Source organism: Canis lupus, chromosome 3, assembly GCF_048164855.1.
Source record: "Canis lupus baileyi chromosome 3, mCanLup2.hap1, whole genome shotgun sequence".
Lineage (NCBI taxonomy): Eukaryota > Metazoa > Chordata > Mammalia > Carnivora > Canidae > Canis > Canis lupus.
In genome coordinates, this window is record NC_132840.1 from 40,447,828 (window position 1) to 40,467,887 (window position 20,060).

Genomic DNA, 20,060 nt, shown 5'->3' on the forward strand with positions numbered 1-20,060 from the left:
TTCTGGATTGCTCCTGTAGAGAGTGTTACCCATTAGACATGTACAGAGGGATGAAGCCTTAAAGGCCTATGCATATTGGAGTAAATTATATTTATTATACTGGACTCTTTATATATAGAAGCTCAGAAAGGTTAATTGGTTTCCCAAGACCACATTTCAAGTAAGAGTTCTGAATGGATTCAATCCAGGATTTCCTGGTTCTGAAATTCATTCTGAAATTTCATTCTGAAATTCTACTGGTCACCTTGCATGGCTGTAAAAATGAAAGTATTACTTGGGGTTTTCAGGTTCTGTCCATGTTTATTTAAGATTAAAAATTACTGGAAGTTATTTAAAAATCATTTATAATCCCATTCTTCAGAGGTAATCATTTTATGTGCCTATTTTCCAATCATTTTCTATGTATATTTTAAACATAATTGATCATGATATGTGTGTGCATTTGTCTATGTGTGTGTGTGTATATATATATATATATATACACACAGTTTTTAAACTGATTTTATTCATTTTATTACATACTATCAACATGTCATGATGTCATGATTATTTTAAAATGTGTTTAAAGACTGCAAAACATTTCAACATATAAATGAAGCATTAGCTTATAAGGTGGCTCTGGTTTGTTCCTCTTTATAAATAATTCTGTAATGAACATCTTAGAGCATAAATCTTTATCTGTACCTTTAAGTATTTGTTGAGGATAAATTCCCAGAAGTAGGCTTCCAGAGTTACACTGCCTTTTGAGAGGCCACAGAAGCCTTTCAAAAGGGAGCAATCCGATATATTGATTTAAGTTTCTTTTTTTAGTAAACCCCAGCTGAATCCAGGGTTTATTCCCTGTGGCTATTTAATATAATTTCACCTGTGCCTACTCACATACATTGTTGCTTCTGATCAATAGATGTGTTCTATCAATTGTGCAACACACAACAATTTACCTAAAAATAAATGACAGTTATAGAATTTGGATTAGCCATGGGAAATAAATTTAAATGAACTGAAATAAGCCTCTGTTCTTATCCTTTACAGCTGTTATGAAAACCAATGTTATAGGCAGTTTAAATAGATTGCCTACAGGAAACAATCCAAAGTGCCTGCTTATGACACAGATTTGGGTAACATAAGGTCAGAGCGTCTCCAGTTTACAAGTTGTTCTGATCCCTTTCTCTCTGTGCGCACGCATGAATTGTCTTATACTTCTCTTTCTGCATTTTTTTACCCCAAATCATGATGTAGCTAGAGCCCGTACCTCCCCGTGAGGATCCTTAATACAAACAGAAATACGAGCAGAGCAAAACCATCTGGCTAAATTGCCTCTTCTCAAGATTTTTGTGAACTACTGGCACATTAGCCATGTCATGCAAATTGCTACCATACATGTTAAGTAATGCTAATATATTAAAGTTAGAATTCATTAGCTTTTCAGGAAGAAAGCTTATGGGTATGTTGTTCTGTAATAATTTACTAGCAATAAGTAGGTTTTAATTTCATGCCCTGAGGGCTGTGTCTTTTTTTGTTGGTAACTTGTTTGTAGAGACAAAAGATTTACAGAGATAATAGAATGAGGTAACCGACTGCACAGATGTGATCAAAATAATGGAAATTCAGTGTGGTTATCTTTTAGATTCCAAACATCTGGAAGACAACTACAATATCCATGCAGTCATGTGGGAATTTCTAAACCTCTGAATACTGGATCATGTGTAAGAAAGGCTGTCTGTGTTTCCTTGGCTATATAATATTAATAACACTAACCCAGGCCCTGTAAACTTGTCGATACCGGTAGATTTCTTCAAAGGAAAAACACTCCCAATATCCTCCAGGATTTCTTTGTGACCTTGGAAGAAATAGTGCTGTTCAAGTTCCTAAATGAGTTTAACCACTGTAAAGGTTTCATTTAGAAATTAGCCAACCTATTTCCTGATAGTTTCTGCTTTTTGTTTTGTTTTGTTTTTTAGAAATGGAAGTTATCTCACGAGGCTTTTTCGTTTGGTGTTTTTTGGTTTTTTTAAAATAACATGATAGTGCAGTTAAAAGATTCTAGAACCATTTCACATAGGTATTTAATCATCTCATTATTTCAAGTTTGCAGCTGAATGCTTTCTCATGCACTTTTCCTTCACTGTCAGGTGTCCCTGATAAACATTTAATAAAATTGCAACTTGAATACACAGGGATCTGTTCAGACTGAACTTGCTTTGATTACTTCTGTCCAATAATTAGCACGTTTCTGTGCAGGTGGTAGAATCACAGTTAAGTCTATTTTGAATGAAATTGAATTTTTGCGTAGGTATTTTTTAGAGGGGAAATCCCCACATGTGACTATGTCTGAGTTTCTGAAAACGAGGGAACTTGTGACGTGTATATTGCTATCTGAGATATGAAGGGAGTGGTTTAGCATGTGAGGACCTCTAGTTGCCTTAGAAGTATTTGGAATAGAAATTTTTGATATCTCTGTTTATTTTAGAAATTATTTCTTTTTCTTAAAAGCAATTTCATGAGACTTTTTCCCCTCCATTTTCAAACGTTCAGGTCTCTGATGCTTAACATTTTACCTTCCCGTGCAATACAGCAAAACATAATTTGCAATCTCCTGTCTTTTCCCTTTCCCTCCATGATCAATGCCTCTGCTTCCTGCCTCCGGGCCTTTGCTCTTGCTGCTTCCTCTGTGACCCTACATCCAGGCGAACCTGTCTTCCTCCTTTCCCCTGTGCTGCTTTTCCCACCCTCCTGCCAGGTGTCACTTTTCTGTCCTTTAACATCTCATAGATTCTTATTTATGTCACCTTTAAAAGCACCCATATCTTCATTTTTCTACACACAGCCCTCACCATTAGGTAGATGCTAGCATTTCTAGGATGACAGTGTGTGCTGCTCACCACTGAATCTCCCCTGGTGCTCAGCACAGAGCCAGTGGTCGTGAGAGACAGCCAGAGAGACAGAGACAGACGGGGAGAGAGAGAGAGAGAGAGAGAGAATGAATAGGAATCTATTGAATATACAGAAACACCTCTCTTTGATGCACTCTCAAGGTTAGACCTGGCAAAGTTCAAGGGAATGAAGAAGGGGATGTTCACTCTTTTCCTATATCTGGAGTCTGACAAAGAACACAAATCTCTCTTCTAACCTCGTGTGAGGTTGGAGGCCAGGTTGCCAGGGTTCGGGGGACTTCATTGCTTCCTGTGTGTGGAAGTAAATGTAGAACCTCAAAGCTCACCAGGTCGCTTACATTTTCTTTTCTGCCAAGATGCCTTACCGTGTCACTGACCCCGAACCAGGGCAGAGAAGCTGGCTGTCACTCTGCGCAGGCTGTTCTGCTGTCTGTGAACCGGCTCTCAGCCTCGCCGCCAGCACTCTGAGTCCTGGAGGGGCTTCATCCGAAAGGCAGCTCTCCCTTCACACTCTTCCCCCACAAAAACGTCTGTCTAAATTTTCTCCCTTTGCTCCCTTTCAGTGATTACATATATTTTAGTGGTTGCTAAATGTGAACTAGACCTTGAGTCTGTCTGCCTACTTTTCATTTTCTAGTTTGTCAGATTTAGGTGATTTTAATGCTAGCGTTTTCAACATAAAGAAAAACCACCTGACAATGGTACAAGTATTTTAATATCTTAACGTCTTTTTCTTCAGTCATAACTTTTTCCAAAAACAAGGAACACTCCAAGCATCTCTGCTCAAAACAGTGTGACTGCCTTGTTAACACCATGGTCAGATTTGATTTATAGGTGAGGGCTATTACAGACTCAAAGTGGATTTTTGGGGAAATACCATGATTCCTTTATCCAGACACATCCTTTATTCCTTCTTATTGAGAAAAAGAAACAAAACAGAACCTGACACCTTGGGAACAAGAAAAGTAGGAATTCTGTTTGGCTTGCAGGTGGTCAGTTACATGCATTTCTTTTTTATTTTTTTTAATTTATTTATTCATGAGAGACACAGAGAGAGAGGCAGAGACATAGGCAGAGGGAGAAGTGGGCTCCCTGTGGGGAGCCGGATGTGGGACTTGATTCCAGGACCCTGGGATCATGACCTGAACCAAAGGCAGACGCTCAACCACCGAGCCACCCAGGTGCCCCAGTTACACACATTTCTGAAGACAAAAAGGCTGAGTTCTCCTGGGGAACACCTGCTGCACAGTGGTAAAGAGCAGCTTAAAAAAAAAATAAAACTGCAAAAAAAAAAGAAAGAAAAAAAAAGCAGCTTTAATGGATGATCTCAGGCACTCTACCTGCCCACTCCCTATGCCCACCCCACAGCCCCCACTAGAGATGGATTCCTGCATCCTCAGAGGCCCTGTAAAAGTATTGCGTATAAAGAAAGAACTGTTCTTGAGCCATCCTCCCAACTGGTCATACTGAGATAGGACTTGCAAGGCCTACGTGAAGGATTTTATAATTAGCAATGCATATGGTAAGCGGGTAACACAAAAGAATGGGATTTTCTGGATATGCGATCAAATTCTGACCTGGGATTTTCATACTTATCACTATAGCTAAGGCCAAACTAAGACCATAGGATAATGGGAAGACATACAAGTAGAAAGAGGAAAAATATGATCAGGTTAGTATAAATAAAATAGTGGAAGCTTCTAATAGGAATGTTCATCCATAGCATTAGGCAAATAGTTGACGATGATATCGCTCATGTAGGTAAGATGGCTGCTTTAAAAAAAAAAAAAGCTTCTGCTTCAGAAGCAGCCAAATAATCAATAATTTGATTTCTAATAGTCATGCTTACCATGAGGACTTTTACAATGAGATTATATAAGTAAATTGATTTCCCTGTTGACTTTATTAGAAAATCATCAAATGCCACTGAATCTTCCCTCCTGAATCTTCAAACAAATGTCTATAATAATCTTTCCCAAAAATTATTTTCTGGATTTCATGATTTCCTGAAGCTTTTCCTGTGGCATTTTATTTTTGCTGCTATAAATAACACCAGGATTATAATTGAGAAAGATACGAATGTGATATAATAGCATAGTAAATACAGTTGTATATAATTAATTACCACATTGCCCCCTTTACTTGGTTTAATATTCATGTTGAAAGCTCTTAACTGTGCATGTATAATTGATTCGCTATGGTATATGTGGTTGTTTTAATAAAAAGTTGCAACTGAGGTTTTTGTTCAGCAGTATAACTCCCTTATTCCACTTTTTCTTTGGGAAAATCAAATTTAGCTAATGTCACATCATTTCTGGAACTACATCCTGTTACAGGTGAACACTCTGCCTATTGCAACTACAATAATGGAAGATGAGTCAGACTTACTTTCTTCCTTCCCTTGTTCTCCCTGTGTCCTTGAATTTTCCCAGAAGCTACATTTCTATAGAATAAATTTCCCCAGGCACCATTTCTTCCGTTTGATAACTTGAGTACTCAGAGATTCCCAAGTTTTTGTAGTTGTAAAATGAATTATTATTTCTTCTTCTCCTCCTCCTCCTCCTCCTCCTCTTCCTCCTCCTCCTCCTCCTCCTCCTCCTTCTTCTTCTTCTTCTCTTCCTCCTCCTCCTCCTTCTCCTTCTTCTTCCTTTTCCTCCTCCTCCTCCTCCTCCACTTCCTCCTCCTCCTCCTCTTCCTCCTCCCCTTCTTCTTCTTCTTCTTCTTCTTCTTCAATGCTAACACACTACCACCTCTCTTACTGTTGCTCTCATTTTAAAAACCAGACTAAAAGTTGAAGCAGTTTTAAGAGCCTATGAAAGCATGAAAGGCTTTCTGGGATATTTTGAAATCAAGAATGCAAAGTTTGTCTCGTGCCTGAAGGAAGGAAAAATATCCGGTTGTTAGTCTTATAGCACTTTTGAATGGCTAAATTATTTGTATGCTACACCTTTCAAATGGCAAAATTTAGGTCTGGCAAACAATGGAGAGTAGAATGTAATACCAACCTTTTCAGACTTAGTAAACTTGGTATGATCCATGGAGAACTATCTTCACAGAAAAAGAGAAGCAAAAAAAAAAAAAAACTGCCATGGTTCTGAGGATCACTCAGCATGCTTGTTTCTGATGTCACCAGTATGATAAAAGCATCATAGGAAATCCTGCTATGTGTCTGTGCTGACCAGTGCAGCCCGAGGACACAGTTCCACTAGGACTCACATTTCAGCATCTGTCATCAATCACTTAGTCTTAGTACCTTAGCATATACTCTTCAGGCCTTTTTTGGTTCCTTCTCTACCTACCTACCTATTCACGTGTAAAAGAACACTTTTCCCCCCTAACCACTGAGAGGTTTGACAGGTTATACTAGCTTTTCTCCTTATCTCTCCCACATCCTCTTTGTGCTCTAGAAGCAGGTAAATTCACTACCAGGTAATTATAGTCCATCATTTTGAATACATAACTCTCTATGGAGACTTCTTAAATCCTATCAAAGCAAAGCAATAACCCGAATAGAGCAATTAATAAAGAATATTTCACTGAACTTTTAAAAACTTCAGTTTCTCCAATACCAGTGAGTGAGAGGCACATACAGAATGGCTTGATGCAGAGCTATTTCTAAAATCTGTTCATTTTAGTCTAACATAGGAGGGGCTGGGATTCACACGGCTAGATGGCATAACATATCATACATGTTTTTACATAAACATTTATGTATACATTGTTTTTTTTATAAAACTATGACTGGACAGATCCTTCTAAAACACACTCCAACAAAACTTTCTTATTAATAGACATCAGAGGATCCTCATGGAACAGGATGCCCTGTTCCATGCTGCTTTAACACAGCCCCACCATGTGCCCATCACAGATCCGTGTGGATGACTTAGCTCTTACCAGAGATGACCAACAGGACTTGGGCCAGTTGGTAGAAATTTTATCTCCAGACATGCTTAACAAAGGAAACAAGTCTGAGCCGGTTTCTGTAAAACAGAAAAGCAAAGAAAAGCAGATGATGCCAAAAAGAAAAAAAGAAATCTGGCAAAGGAATTTGGTACTATTCCCTCAGATATCTGTGTTTTTTTTTAAAAAACTTGCAAATCCTTTTCATCTTTTAGATGGTGTGTGTCTAGAGTCAGTCCAAAAAATTAGGGCCTTTTACAAGTATCGTGAAGAAATTTGAATTGAGCAGAAGTCTGTTATCTAAAAGTTCTAGTACAAAGAAAGAATGTGAATAAATATTAGGATTTTGCGGTAAAGAAGTGAATTGCAGGACACCAAAAGACCAAATGCACATTTGGATTTGTAAGTCAATGAAACACCGAAGCCACTGAGTTTTTTTCTCACTAGAGTGAAGCTCTTAAATAGAAATATATATATATATATATATATATATATATATATATATATATACACAAAACTTTCATGTACTGTGAAAGGAATGGTAAACTGAAATGTGGTTTTAGTGTGATGTCTTGGTTTACACGGGTTCTTGATAGTTTGTGCCTTAACAGAAAGTTCTAGGATGGGAAGACTACAAACGTTAATATTTTAAGCATGTTTTGTGCTTCCTAGAAACTCTGGACACTCTCCTGAGGCCTATAAAGACAGCTGGTTCTCAGTGCTTTTCCACCTCCTTTCTGGAGAAGCCATTAATTCCTTCTATAAAGACTCCTCTTCATATTTAGCTATAGAGACACAGGAATGTCTCATGATTTTTGGGAGTGTCATAGTGTGAGAAGCAAGGTTGTAAAATGAACTGCTTTCCTCCTCTTCCTACCTAATTTCTCTCTCCCTGTGCTCTAAGGACTAGGATATCTCTTTCTGGCCCCAGAGCTCATGTTTAACTCTGAAAGTATACTTTGCCAATGTCCTGCATGTTCTAATTTGTATGCGGGAAGGAGAAAAGAAGTCATGTGAGCACCAATTTGATATTTTTTATTCCAACAGTCTTTAGAAGCCAACACCCCTTCCCTTTTATGACTGTCTAAAATGCCCTCGCTAGCCAGATCCCTTTGCCTAGCTCCAGTGTTTGCACATTTCCTTGTTAATCAGCTGCGTAGGCTCGGAGACTGTGTGTTTTGGTGTTGTTTGTGTGTGCAATCTCGTGCTGCTTCCTGAACGCATGTGTCCCTTCCCTTCACAGCCTACTCGACACCCAGCACCTCCCCCGCAAACCGATTCGTCAGTGTTGGACCACGGGATCCAAGCTTTGTAAATATCCCTCAACAGACACAGGTGGGCCGCTCTCATCTTTTCTGTATGTGGTGCAGCTTGTTTTATTCATCAGGTGCATTGTAACTTGTCTTTTGGCACAACAGGCTGCATTTCCCAGACCCTGTTCGGTGGTCCCCTTTCCTCCCGACCCCAACCTTTCCTGGCCCTCCCCGGCCCTCCAGCCACACTTCCCTGTGTTCTCAGAAATCGCAGGAGACAGTGTCTGCGATTTTTGTGTCTTGTGTCGAGGGGGTAGAGGAAGAAGGCTTCTGTGCCAGAACTCCTTTCGCTATGGCAAGAAAGGTTTCCCTGTGCCAGCGAGTGTGTTTCCTCGTCTAGGAATTCATGTCTCTCTACTTTCGAGCAGACAGAAGGACGCCCCTGCCTGGAAAAGTAAGCTCTGGTTGCCCATGGAATCAAAGTGCATCCTGGGAACGGGGAACCAGCCAATCTTCTGTTTTCGTCATAGGGTCCCCGGGGAAGCTGGCAAGCTTTCTGAAAGAAAAAGGAAAGAAAGGGTTCATGAGTCCTATTAAGTTGCTGGTGTTGGTGCAGAAATAGGTGGTGTTTATTCCGGGGTACCCTGGCCACTAGGGAGCGAGGGGTGGGAGGGGATGTATGTGAGTCATATTTGGGGCAGATGATTGAGAAAAGATTCTCCTGGGACATCGAGAGCTTGTTTCTCGGTAGATAGTTGTGTTTTGTGCTAGTATGGGTCAAAGAGAAGAAATCTCTGTTAAAAGTTTCCAAATGGCTGCTGTTAGAAACAGTGAGAGACTTTTGGAGGTCAGAGGTAGCAGATGTAGAGATATTTAGAAGTTTGTCAAAGAGAACTAGGTTCAAGTTTTGGAAGGATCTCCTCATTGGTTTCCTAATTAGAATGTAACCATCCACAATCATAACTGACATAAAGAGTTTCCTTCGAGGGTTCTCAGCATGTTGTTTGAAAGAGTTCTTGGAGATATTTTTTGCGTGTGCCCGGCTGTGTATTCTCCAGATGCTGCATTTGTAACTACTCATCTTTGTTTATAAGAATATGACCAGATGCTTATCAACGGGATAGATTTGCTTTCTTGGGTCCATTTGCTCTCTCTCTCTCTGTAAAGGATTTTAGTTTATTGTTGTGTCGACAGCGCAGGTGAAACTGCACCGCATCTGAAGCCTTCCTTACGCTAAAGCAGGGTCACATAAAGTACAGCTTCTGAGGAGGCAGCTGGGAGGAGCGGGGGGAGCAAAAAAGAAAGACAGAAGGTTAACTCTTGAATTTCCCACCTCTGCTGTTTCTCCTGAAACTGGCCTGTCCGTGGCTTCTGGGATTAACATCTATTCAGGACCTCCCATAAAATTGTTCCAGGGTATTGCTTATTTTCCCATACCTTCAAATGCTTAACTGATGGATTTGAAGTCAAATAATTAGCTCAAAGGCATTAAAATTTCATTTTGTACTTTTGGCTCATGCGTTCCAGTTCAGTGGGAAGGGAGAACTGGGGACGGTGGCTCTATATTGAATGATTGCTTTTCTCAAAGCACCAATGTGCTCGGGTTACTTCATTAAGAACCTCAAAAATGCAGTTTGGAAATGTCCTGTTTGTATTTTACATAGTATTTTTTGTATAATCTGTGATTCACAATACTGAAATGGTACCCTATGTTCCATTCAATTTGTTTCTCTATAATCAAAACGTGTTATATTCCAAAATGGCTTTGTTTCACAAATGCCTTATTTAACCCAGAAACTGAGTCTTCATGATGTTGACCACAAAAATTCAATTCTTGAAAATCCAGATTTTCCACGCATCCGGATGAATGATGTCACTTAGACCCAGTTTTGGCATCTGGAACTGAATTTTTTTGGTTTCTGTTAAATATTTGGCATCATAGGAACAACAGCTTAAATGTTTCTTATCAGAGTTACACCTGCCACGTTTGTCTTAAAGAAAGCCATCCTCAGTTGTCTTAGGAGAAACTGCACTAATGGAGCTGTCTTTTTTTTTTTTTCCAAAAAAAAAAATATATATATATATGTATATATCCTGAGGTTAAAATTCTGTGGTCAAAAATATTTTAATTTTTAGGTGTATATATATTAATTCTTTTTTTTTAAAGGAGCTACTTCCTGGAACCATTTAAAGTGTTAGACATATAAAGATAAAAATAGTTATATACTTTAAAAATAATCTCCTTCTTGAGAAGACATTAGTTCAGAAGAGATTTTTTTACAGCAATTGTTTTTAAGGCTTCATTTGAACATGGCGTGCAGATTAGTAATTTTCTAAGCAAGTTGGCATTTGTCCTATATTAATACTTTTGCTAATAAAGCACAAAATTCGTATTAATTGGGAGGACAACATTTTGCCTTCTACCTTTAGAGAAGTAAAAATGGAAGAGGCACCCAGGCAGATACTTGAGCTTTACTCAATGCAGAAGAGGTAACTTGCACATGAATTCATAAATAAATGCAAAGTAAAATGGTGTCCCTTTCTCCAAAAGGCCAGTTCCCAATAGAAATCTCTTCAAATGCCTGAGACATCAACCCAGAAGAGACAGATTAGGTATGGTCTCAATTTTTCCCAGTAGATAGAATTTGAACTACTGCATAGTCATTTTAAATAGGCAGCTTCCAGTTTATCATAAGACCTTTCTTTATAAAAAGTATTCTTTAATTATATATAGCTTCTATTCATTGAGCACTTTCTATGTAGTAAGTACCTGAAGTACATTACCCAACTAATCTTGACAGGGACCCAATAGGATAGATATAATTATCTCCACTTTGTAGATGTAGAAACTGAGACCTAAAGAGATTGTTCATTTTTCCATGGTCATAAGCAGTAAGAGGTAGAGCAAGAATTTGTACCCAGTTTGCCTGACTCCAAGGCCTGCATTCTCTAACCACTGAGCTGCATGGCCTCATGAGCTGGTAAGCACCTTTCCCTACCGGTATTCAGACATTGATATGCTCAGCTCTCAGGAGTATTACTAGCATACCCCCTGCTTTTAAATCTGAGATTGCATTAAGATCTAGTCATTAGTATATATCCAAAAAAAACCAAAAGCAAAGTCTTGAAGAGGTATTGGTACATCCACATTCTTAGCAGCATTATTCACAACAGGCAAGAGGTGGAAGCAACCCAGGTCTCTATCAACAGATAAATGGGATAAACAAAATGTGGCATATGTATTTTATTGTGTATCTACCATTTTAATGTGGTATATAGTACACGTTATTTGGCCTTAGAAATGAAGGAAATTCTGCAGTATACTACATGGATGAGCCTTGAAGATATGAGGTTAAGTGAAAGATGCCACTCACAAAAGGGCAAATACTATATGAGTCCACTTATGTGAGGTTCCTGGGTTCATAGTCAGATTCATAGAGAGAGAAAGTAGAATGGTGGTTGCTGGTGGGTGAGAAGATGGCAGAATGGAGAGTCATTTTCTAATGGGGATGGAGTCTCACTTTTGCAAGATGGAAAGAGCTCTGGAGGTGTTTGGTGGTGATGATTGCACAACAGTGTGGCCATACTGAAGACCACTAAACTGTCCACTTGAAAATGGTTAAGATGGTACATTTTATGCTATGTATTCTTCACTACAACTTTTAAAATGTAATCTTTAGATAAACTCTGATGGCCCTTTCACCCCTTAAGAGCATAAAATTCTGTAAAACAGACAGGACTAGTAGACAGTTATCAACAAAATCCACTGTGAGTATGTGCTGACCTCTCTAAAAGTACTATTTCTCATGCCCGTTGCATAGTGGGTAGTCAGCATATATTGCTTGAAGCTAAATGATTCATAAGGAAGTTTAAAAATAATGACTTTTTCTTATTACAGTCATGATACATGTTAATTGTGGAAAATACAGATGGGAAAAATAATAAACATCACTTGTAGTCCTACTGTTAACATTTCCATATAAATCCATCCAGACTGTTTTCTGTGCATACAAGTGTATTGCAAAAATAGGATCATATTATATACACTGTTTGATAACCTGCTGTTTCTTCCCTTTAACAATATATTATGGCCTTCTTTCCATGTAAATTGGAAAAATTGAATATTGGCTTTTATTGCACCAATTCATCATCTGTAATGATTGGTAAGGAAAGATAACGTGGATAATTGAAAGCCATTTTTTTCTCCTCCTTCTCTTCCAGTCTGTTTTTTTCCTCCAGAGAATTCCTCCCTTCACTAAAACAGAATTGCCTTCTTTTTTAGCCTTGCCTTGAGCTAGTTTTCTATCAGCCTTGCAATTGCGTTGTATATCTCACCCCAGCTTTGGGCTGTGTTTGAACATTCTTGCCCAGTTATTTGTCCCATTATTTGTCCCATTCTTCTGCCTCACTTGTCTGGTACCTCTGCTACTCTCATCATTTGCCTCCTATCCCTCTGCATCCTCCATTTCATTAACTCATCATTAGAATAGAGGGTGGCCACCTCCCTGCAGCTTTCAGAACATCATTGTGTTTTGAGAAACCATGACTGCTCCTCCCCAACCCTGAATCTCTTCTTTTTCAAATTTGTCCCATGACAGTTGATATTACAGAGAAGTCTCTGGGGCATAGAGTATTTACTTCACTTTGGACACTATTAATGTCCCCTGCATGCCCACTGAATGATATAATATAATAGAGAACATGCTATCATCTCAAATAGCAGAAAGCCAATGGCCATTTCAATTGCATCCCATAATTTAATCTGATCCCTGAAAACAAGAGCCATTAAGAAGAGGCATTTATTTAGAGAAAAAAAGTTAATATTTCATCATCAGGTAATAAATAGAAATACCAATTCCCACACAGAAGGACTGAGCAAAGAACTCATTTTGATTCAGGTTCTAGTTTAATCAGAATGCTCAAATAAAATGCTTAACCTGCAGAACTCCAATGAGAACTAATTCTTTAAAATGAAAAATGAGTGCAAACAATATTAAAAACAGGCATTTCTTCCCTGCCACCCAAATCTATCACTGTTCTGCATCAATAGAATTGTGGTATCTGAAATGCTATTTAAAACCAAATTACCATTTGGGTTATTAGAAGAATCGCTTGGCATGGCATGGGCCTGATTTGTTGACAAAAAGGCACAGGTGCTGTAACCTTTGCTTAATAAATCATGTAGCTGCCCGGGTTGTGAGCAGTGTGACTGCCTAGGCCTCATGAAATTTACAAACGTGTACACAAGCCACACACTTCACTGTGCCGAAAACCAGCTGATCTGGAGAGGTCCCCGCGTGGCTAAATTATGGGCATGTCACCTGCTGTCTGCATTGGTGGGGATGCACGAGGAACGTGGGGAGGTGGCAAATACAGAGAGCATTTCAATCTGTTGTCATTCTGTGTCATATTCCTGAAGTTCTCCTTGAGAAATCAAAGCATAGGCAGTCTACAAAATTCTTAAGTTCCTTTCTTCGCTTACTCATCGTTTCTTACAGTATTCCCAAAAGCTACAGTATGAGGAGTAACAATTCTCCTCAGGTTGTTCAAAGACTAATAGAGGACATGGATGTAAAACATAATAATAGTAGTAATGACAACAACAACATGAATAATGCAGCATGATACCAGTTACACTAAGGATTTGCCTAAGAGGCTTTGAGACACAGAGTTGGGTAAAAGAACTTTCCAGAGTGGAAGGAGCAGAAGGGCTAAACTATTTTTCTGTCCGTGTCTAACTTTGACCTGAGGATATGGCTCTGATTCTCACATAATTTACCTTTTTTCTTCTGAGCTTTAATTTTTGCCCTTTTATCTATCAGCTAGTAGATAAGGCTTTATTTAGCCCATCCTAAGAGAAATGACATGTTTGTTGGCTTCTGTCTTCTCTGGACCAAGCAGATAAAATTGGAATCCTTTTTTGCTGCAGTCACGTCAGCCAGTAGCTCCCTCACCCCTCATTTCCAAGAAACTCCCCCTCCTTGTATCATGTCCTCACGCAGGGCACCACATTCACCTGAGACTTAATTCAGATTAGCTGAAGCCTTCCCCTGCTCCTCCCGACCCTGCCCTGTGCTGCCTGGAGGGGTTAGATAGCCACAGAAATTCAGGAAGCAACTGCAGAGTTGCAAAGGCAAGAAACTGAGATTTCCTAAGAGGAGGAAAAAAAAAAAAGTATCTTTCCCCTTCTAGTTCGAATTGCATTTTCAGTTATAAGCCCACACAATGACAGATAAAATTTCACCTCCTCCTGACTTTGGAAAAAGTAGGAAGTCTTGTTGGTCAAATTGGTACTCTGTCTGAAGCACCCACGTGTGCCAGGTTCTGTGCCTGCACTTGCTACAGCACTCAGAGTCCTCTGAGGTTGGTGCTATTATCCCTGTTTTACAGATGAGGAAACTGAAGTTTCAAAAGGATACATCCACCTCAGGCAAACGAGGTTGCCAGGATTTGAACCAGTTTGTGTCTCAAATTTCTTTTTCCCAAGTGCCATCTGCATGCTTAATTAGTGTTAGTGAAATGTTACTGACCATTTTCTCTTCAAGATGGTCTAGGATTGACTCATCCTCTTACATCAAGGAATCAGAAGCCTAGAAATTGGGTCCCATGGGATAGGACTGATGTTATGCTTGGTCCTTCTGAAGACCTGCCCCAGTTTCCTATTAGTTCATGCATCTGTAAAATAAGACTGAGCTCATTCTCTCATCTTGCCTGGGAAAAAGACCTTTACTAATGATGTTAGTCTGCATCTGTGAGAACAGCTAGCCTCTGCCCAGAGACCAGATAGCAGAGCAGCTGAGATTGTAGGCTTCCGTTTCAGATCTTGGGTGGAGCTTTATTCCATCACTTAGAAACAGTATATGTGTTTCTTTTTTGTTGTTGTTATTCTTTTCTCTTTTTTTTTGGCGGGGAGGGGGGTAATTCAGTTTTGTTAGTCTGGTTTATTAACTGCAGAATGATGATTGATTGTATCATCTCTGATGGTTGTTTTATCTCTCAGATTTTACTGGTGTAAAGAAAGTAAATGCTTGACTCCAACTAAACTTTCGACAAATTATAGCTTTTATTGTTTGGCTGATAACTAAACTCTTCGATTTAAATAGAATTTTCTGGATTATAAAGTATTTTCTTGGGGCACCTACATGGCTCAGTCAGTTGAGCATCTGCCTTTGGCTCAGGTCATGATCCCAGGGTCCTAGGATTGAGTCCTGCATCAAGCTCCCTGTTCAGCGGGGAGTCTGCTTCTCCCTCTGCCCCTCCCTCCTGCTTGTGTGTGGTCTCTCTGTCTTGCTCTCTATCCTTCACACACATGCTCTCTCTCAAATAAATAAAATCTTAAAAAAAAAAAAAAGCAATCCATTGAGGTGGGCTGAACCATTATTATTGTTAACCCCCATTATGCAGATTTAAAAAACTGAGATTTAAAGAGAAGTGACTTCCCTGGAACCCCATAGCCAGGGATCAGTATAGCCAGGGAACAAACTCACTTCTGATTCCCAAGCCCAGGCTCCCTTCAGTGTGTCCCATTAGGCAAGGTCTTGAGTGAACCTTTTAGCACATCCTCATGTGCTACTATGTGGATATGGCCAGAACCTACCAGCCAAACTCTGGATCTAAAGCAACTGTCAAGCAAATTAGGACAATCCCTCCCCTAAAGATTATAACCCCATGGATCCTTCCATTGAGCATTTGCCCTAAAGGTACCTCCAAAGCCTAATAAATTAGGCACATCTATTCCTCTGCACACCATTTCTCCTCTTCAGCTAAATTGTGCCCCAAGGAAGAGAGACTCCCCAAGAGAAAACTGTCTCTGAGGGTGGTAAGGACTGGCAGCAAGTGAATATACTTCCCCCTATTAGACCCTGAAACCCTGAAGGGGAGAAGGCAGCGCCTGGTCATTTTTTCTCTTATGGTCTCAACTCCAGTTACAGGTGTAGAGTAGTAAACAACCCCTGACCAGGATGAGTAACTTATGCAGTGTGCTTCCCCTCCTTCCTCTGAGGAAGCGGCTACTGTGGGCTAGAATGGATCCTCTCAGCTTCCTATCTCCCAGACCAACCTGTACATTCTCTTCAGGTACACTTGGTAGTTGACTCAGTGATAGGCTATGAGACACTCTTAAGATTTTTAATAAACAACGCTTGTCTTTCAGTTTTTCAGTTTCAATTTAGTAGCACGTTTTAGATGTCTTCAGCCACAAACTTCTCTTCTGGGCAAAGTGAGAGCATCAGTTCTAGGTACTGGTCTCTTTTTCCTCCCTCAGTTCTCTGTTTTTTTTTTGTTTTGTTTTGTTTTTTTAAAATAAGATTTTATTTATTTATTTATTTGAGAGAGAGAGCATGAGCAAGGGATGGAACAGAGGGAGAGGGAGAAGCAGACTCCCCACTGAGCATGGAGCCTCATGTGGGGCTCCATCCCAGGACCCCAGGATCATGACCTGGGTTGAAGGCAGATGCTTAACCAGCTGAGCCACCCAGGCGCCGTCTCCCTCATTTCTTATATTTCTGTAATCCCATTATCTTTAAGTCCCATGTTTTAGTTTGGGTTTAGCCTTTTTGTTTGTGTGCTTTTTGCCTGCTCCAAAAAGATTTGGGGAAGCTTCTTAGTTAAAGCAAATGGATGATTATTGAAAGAATTAGGTGCCTACTTGGAGTCTGGCACACAATAGGTGCTCAGTAAATCTGTCTCCTTTCTCACTTGACTCTTCTCAGTATTAAAATGAGATCAGTGGCCATGGAGAAGGAAAAGATAAGAGGGAGCTTGCACCTGAAATTTTAGATCTTATGGAAGAAGATGGATAAAACATCTGGTATCCATTAAATTAGCTGTTGGGATTGTGGGAAAGAGGGGGCTGAAAATGAAGTGGGAGGAAAGCTTGAAAACAGAAGGTGAGAATTTGTGTAGAGAACTAAGAGGAGTGAGGTCAGAGTTTGATGATAGCCTTGCAACGAAGCCAGAAAACCCTAGCTAGTATCAATTGCAGAATTGCTGTCAACATTTCCAGTCCTTAGATGAATCTTGATAATGATGTTTCTGATCAGGGGATGTCCTGGGATACTAAGGGAAATATATTTGGTACTCATGGCCTGATTTCTTTTGAGGGAGCAGGGAAAAAGTAATGAATTAAAGAGTAGGATAGACCTATTTTCATATCCTGGCTGTGCCATTCGTCAGAGTGTCTTGGATGTTACCCTTTAAAATTCAGTTCCTTCATCTATGAAATGAAGGCCACTGTACTATCTGCCTCATAGAAGAGAACCCAATTAAGTGTGGTTTAAGCCAATCAGGATTATTTTTCTCATATGAAATCTATGTGGTTGTTGGCCTTGTTTCATCTGCTATATGATGCCAGCAGGAACCCATGCTCCTGCAGACATTCTGCTCTACTATCCTTTGCATGTTGTCCATTCATCCTCATGCTTGGTGCCTTGGGTTGTAAAATGGCTGGTGCAGCTCCAGACATCAAGCCCATATCCTACTCCATTATCCCTCTTTCATCAGGGAAACAAAGGCCATACCTTACTCTTCCCCTGCTTCCTGTTAGAAAATTTCTATTTAGGTCTCACCAACTAAAACTGGATTACCTTTGAATCTTTAGCTGCAAGGAATGCTGGGAAAGCTAGCAAGGAATTATGTTGATTGGCTAAAATGGGGATTGATTGTGACCTATGCTGAGTACATCGTCCTCCCTGAACAAAATTGCCCCAAGAAAGAAGGGGCCGTACATAGTAGGTAAACTGTTAACAGTATTTGCCATATTCCTCTTTCCCACTGTCTGATAGGTTTCCTGTGCTTTTAACTCCTGTTGCAGCACTTGACTCCCTTCATCCCTTGATGCCTGTCTTCTTACAGTGCCTTTCCTCTACACTCACTCTCTGTGTGCCTAAGAGACATATATGTTGTGTGTGCATGAGTGTGTGTGTGCAAGTGTGAGTGAGTGTGTAGTGATCATGTCATGTTAGCCTTCTGTCCGAAACCAGGATTCAGGCAGACATACTGGAGTTTTGTGCAGCCCAGCTCCCACAGGCTAGGTCAACTTTCTCCTGGTAAACTGGAACTCTGAAAGGGCTGAGTTGGAGGACATGTCCCTTTGTAATTGCAAGGGAACTCTGTGAAACGGTGCCCTCCGTGTGCCCTCCCAGGTGCTTATCAAACAGTCAGCAATAGGTTCTGGGTTTCTCTTTTATGACTTGGAACCAGATGCTTCCTTTGCAAAAGAAAAGAGCCTGGTTTTGCTGAGCTTGAGTCAACAGAGTTCAGAGAACAGGAAAATGAGTTGATTGGCCCCACTCCGTGAACTGTGAGGAGAGAGGCAGTACAGGTGGCGTACTGTCCGCCTTTCTACAACGCCTCTGCCTGTGAAACTCCCATGCCTGAGGAGTTCACTTTATCAGATGTTTCTGTGCTCTAAAAAATGACCCTTCCCATTAGGAGAGGTTCCTTCGGGCACTGGCTTTCCCAGGCTTTCTCCTGAGCCCAAGATGTGAAGGTCCCACTGACATACACAGTTTCAAGGCCAGGGCCTATTGTCTCAAGTGAGGTTTTCACAGATCTCACATGAGTTATCAGTGATTCTTTCTGCCCACTTTTCTCACACCTACTTGTTTACCTTCCTGTTTGTTTATTGAGGATGAAGGCACATTCTTTTATTGGGTGGGGGGGACTCTCTTTTTGGGATAGAGCCTTTCAATGAGGCCTATTCATTGAGTTACATTCCACAGCACACGCCTCCCCAAAATATTTGCATGAGAATTTTTCCTTAGGCTTCACATTGCTTCCTTTACAGCAGAGATGAAATAACTTAGCACTTCTAATTAGCTTTCCACTTTCCAAATGCTTTACACATTAACTAATGAATCACAAGAGCTTGTGATAAGCTGGATCCCTGTGTTGGGGCTGGGACACATGGGGTTAGGACGGGCCGGCAGTGCTGGCCCTGTGTTCCTTGCCCTCACGCCCTCCCTCCCACAGTCTCAATGTGTTGGGATAATGGAGCTGCAGCCCAGACATGAACTTGAAGGGCAACCTCAGACCCCCACAGTGCCGCCTTAATAATGTGGGAAGTGTTCAGTGCTCCCTTCCAAGGCAGAATATGCTGAGTGGCTCCTGTCGCCTTGAGTAGTTGGGGAAATCTTCAGGCCCTGTGTTCTCTTGGCACACAGCCTCGCCTCTCTCAAGTACCATCTCCCTTCCTCAGATCCATGGCCATTATGTGTGAGTTTGGGGAAGGGAGTAGTCCTGCGAGGATAGGACAATATGATAGAGAATTCTAGTAAGGGAACTGACCGTGATAGTGACCTGTGCCTCTTGGTAGAATAGAAGGAGCGCTAGACTAGGAGCCAAAATACTTGGATACTTAGCTTATCTCCCCCACTCATCAGTTATGTGATTGATCTTGGGAACAGGGAAAAAAAAAATCTGAGCACCTACTATATTCTTGGCACCACACTAGGCTGGAAGAGGAATGCATGTGTGTGTATGTATGTATGTCTGTGTATCCAATCCCTGCCATACCTTGCTCACAGACTTCTAGGGAGAAAGGTAAACAAATTATAGTAAGGTATGATAAATGAAACAATTAAAGTATGTAAAATCTGTAAGGAGTACAAAGAGTAGATAATTTTCTCTGGAGAGAAGCTGGGCATTCATGGAAGATATTGTAGACGAGATGACACATGAGCTGGTCTCGAAGGAGACGGACAACATTCCATTCCAGACAGGGGGAACAGCATGTGCAAAAGAGTAACAGTTTGAGGAACATTACTCTGTTTGGTATGTCTGTTAATGTAAATGGCAGAGAACGTTGAATAATGAGGCTAGGAAGTTAGGGTCTAGTCATGAATAAATACATTACTTTATACAATGGTAAGGCAATTGGACTTTATTCTGTGGAAGGTGGGAAGCAGGTGAAGGACACAGAGGGATTTCTATAGGTGAAGCAACTTTAACCTAGCTTCCTTTAACAGTCCTTAGGTACAGGATTTTACAGATATTAGTAGTTTGAAGACCTGTG

General features: G+C 40.3%; 1 protein-coding gene across 15 annotated transcripts in view; it reads left to right on the top strand.

The window, feature by feature from the left end:
* NFIA (nuclear factor I A) overlaps window positions 1–20,060 on the top strand; it is a 373,976-nt gene that overhangs the window by 328,123 nt on the left and 25,793 nt on the right. For 10 of the 15 annotated variants that reach the window (XM_072820485.1, XM_072820486.1, XM_072820488.1 and 7 more), the window contains one exon: window positions 8,038–8,129. The exons of the other annotated variants lie outside the window; for them this stretch is intronic. In XM_072820485.1, the coding sequence (XP_072676586.1) occupies window positions 8,038–8,129 (92 nt within the window). The remainder of the gene's footprint in view (window positions 1–8,037; window positions 8,130–20,060) is intronic. 15 annotated transcript variants of the gene reach the window in all.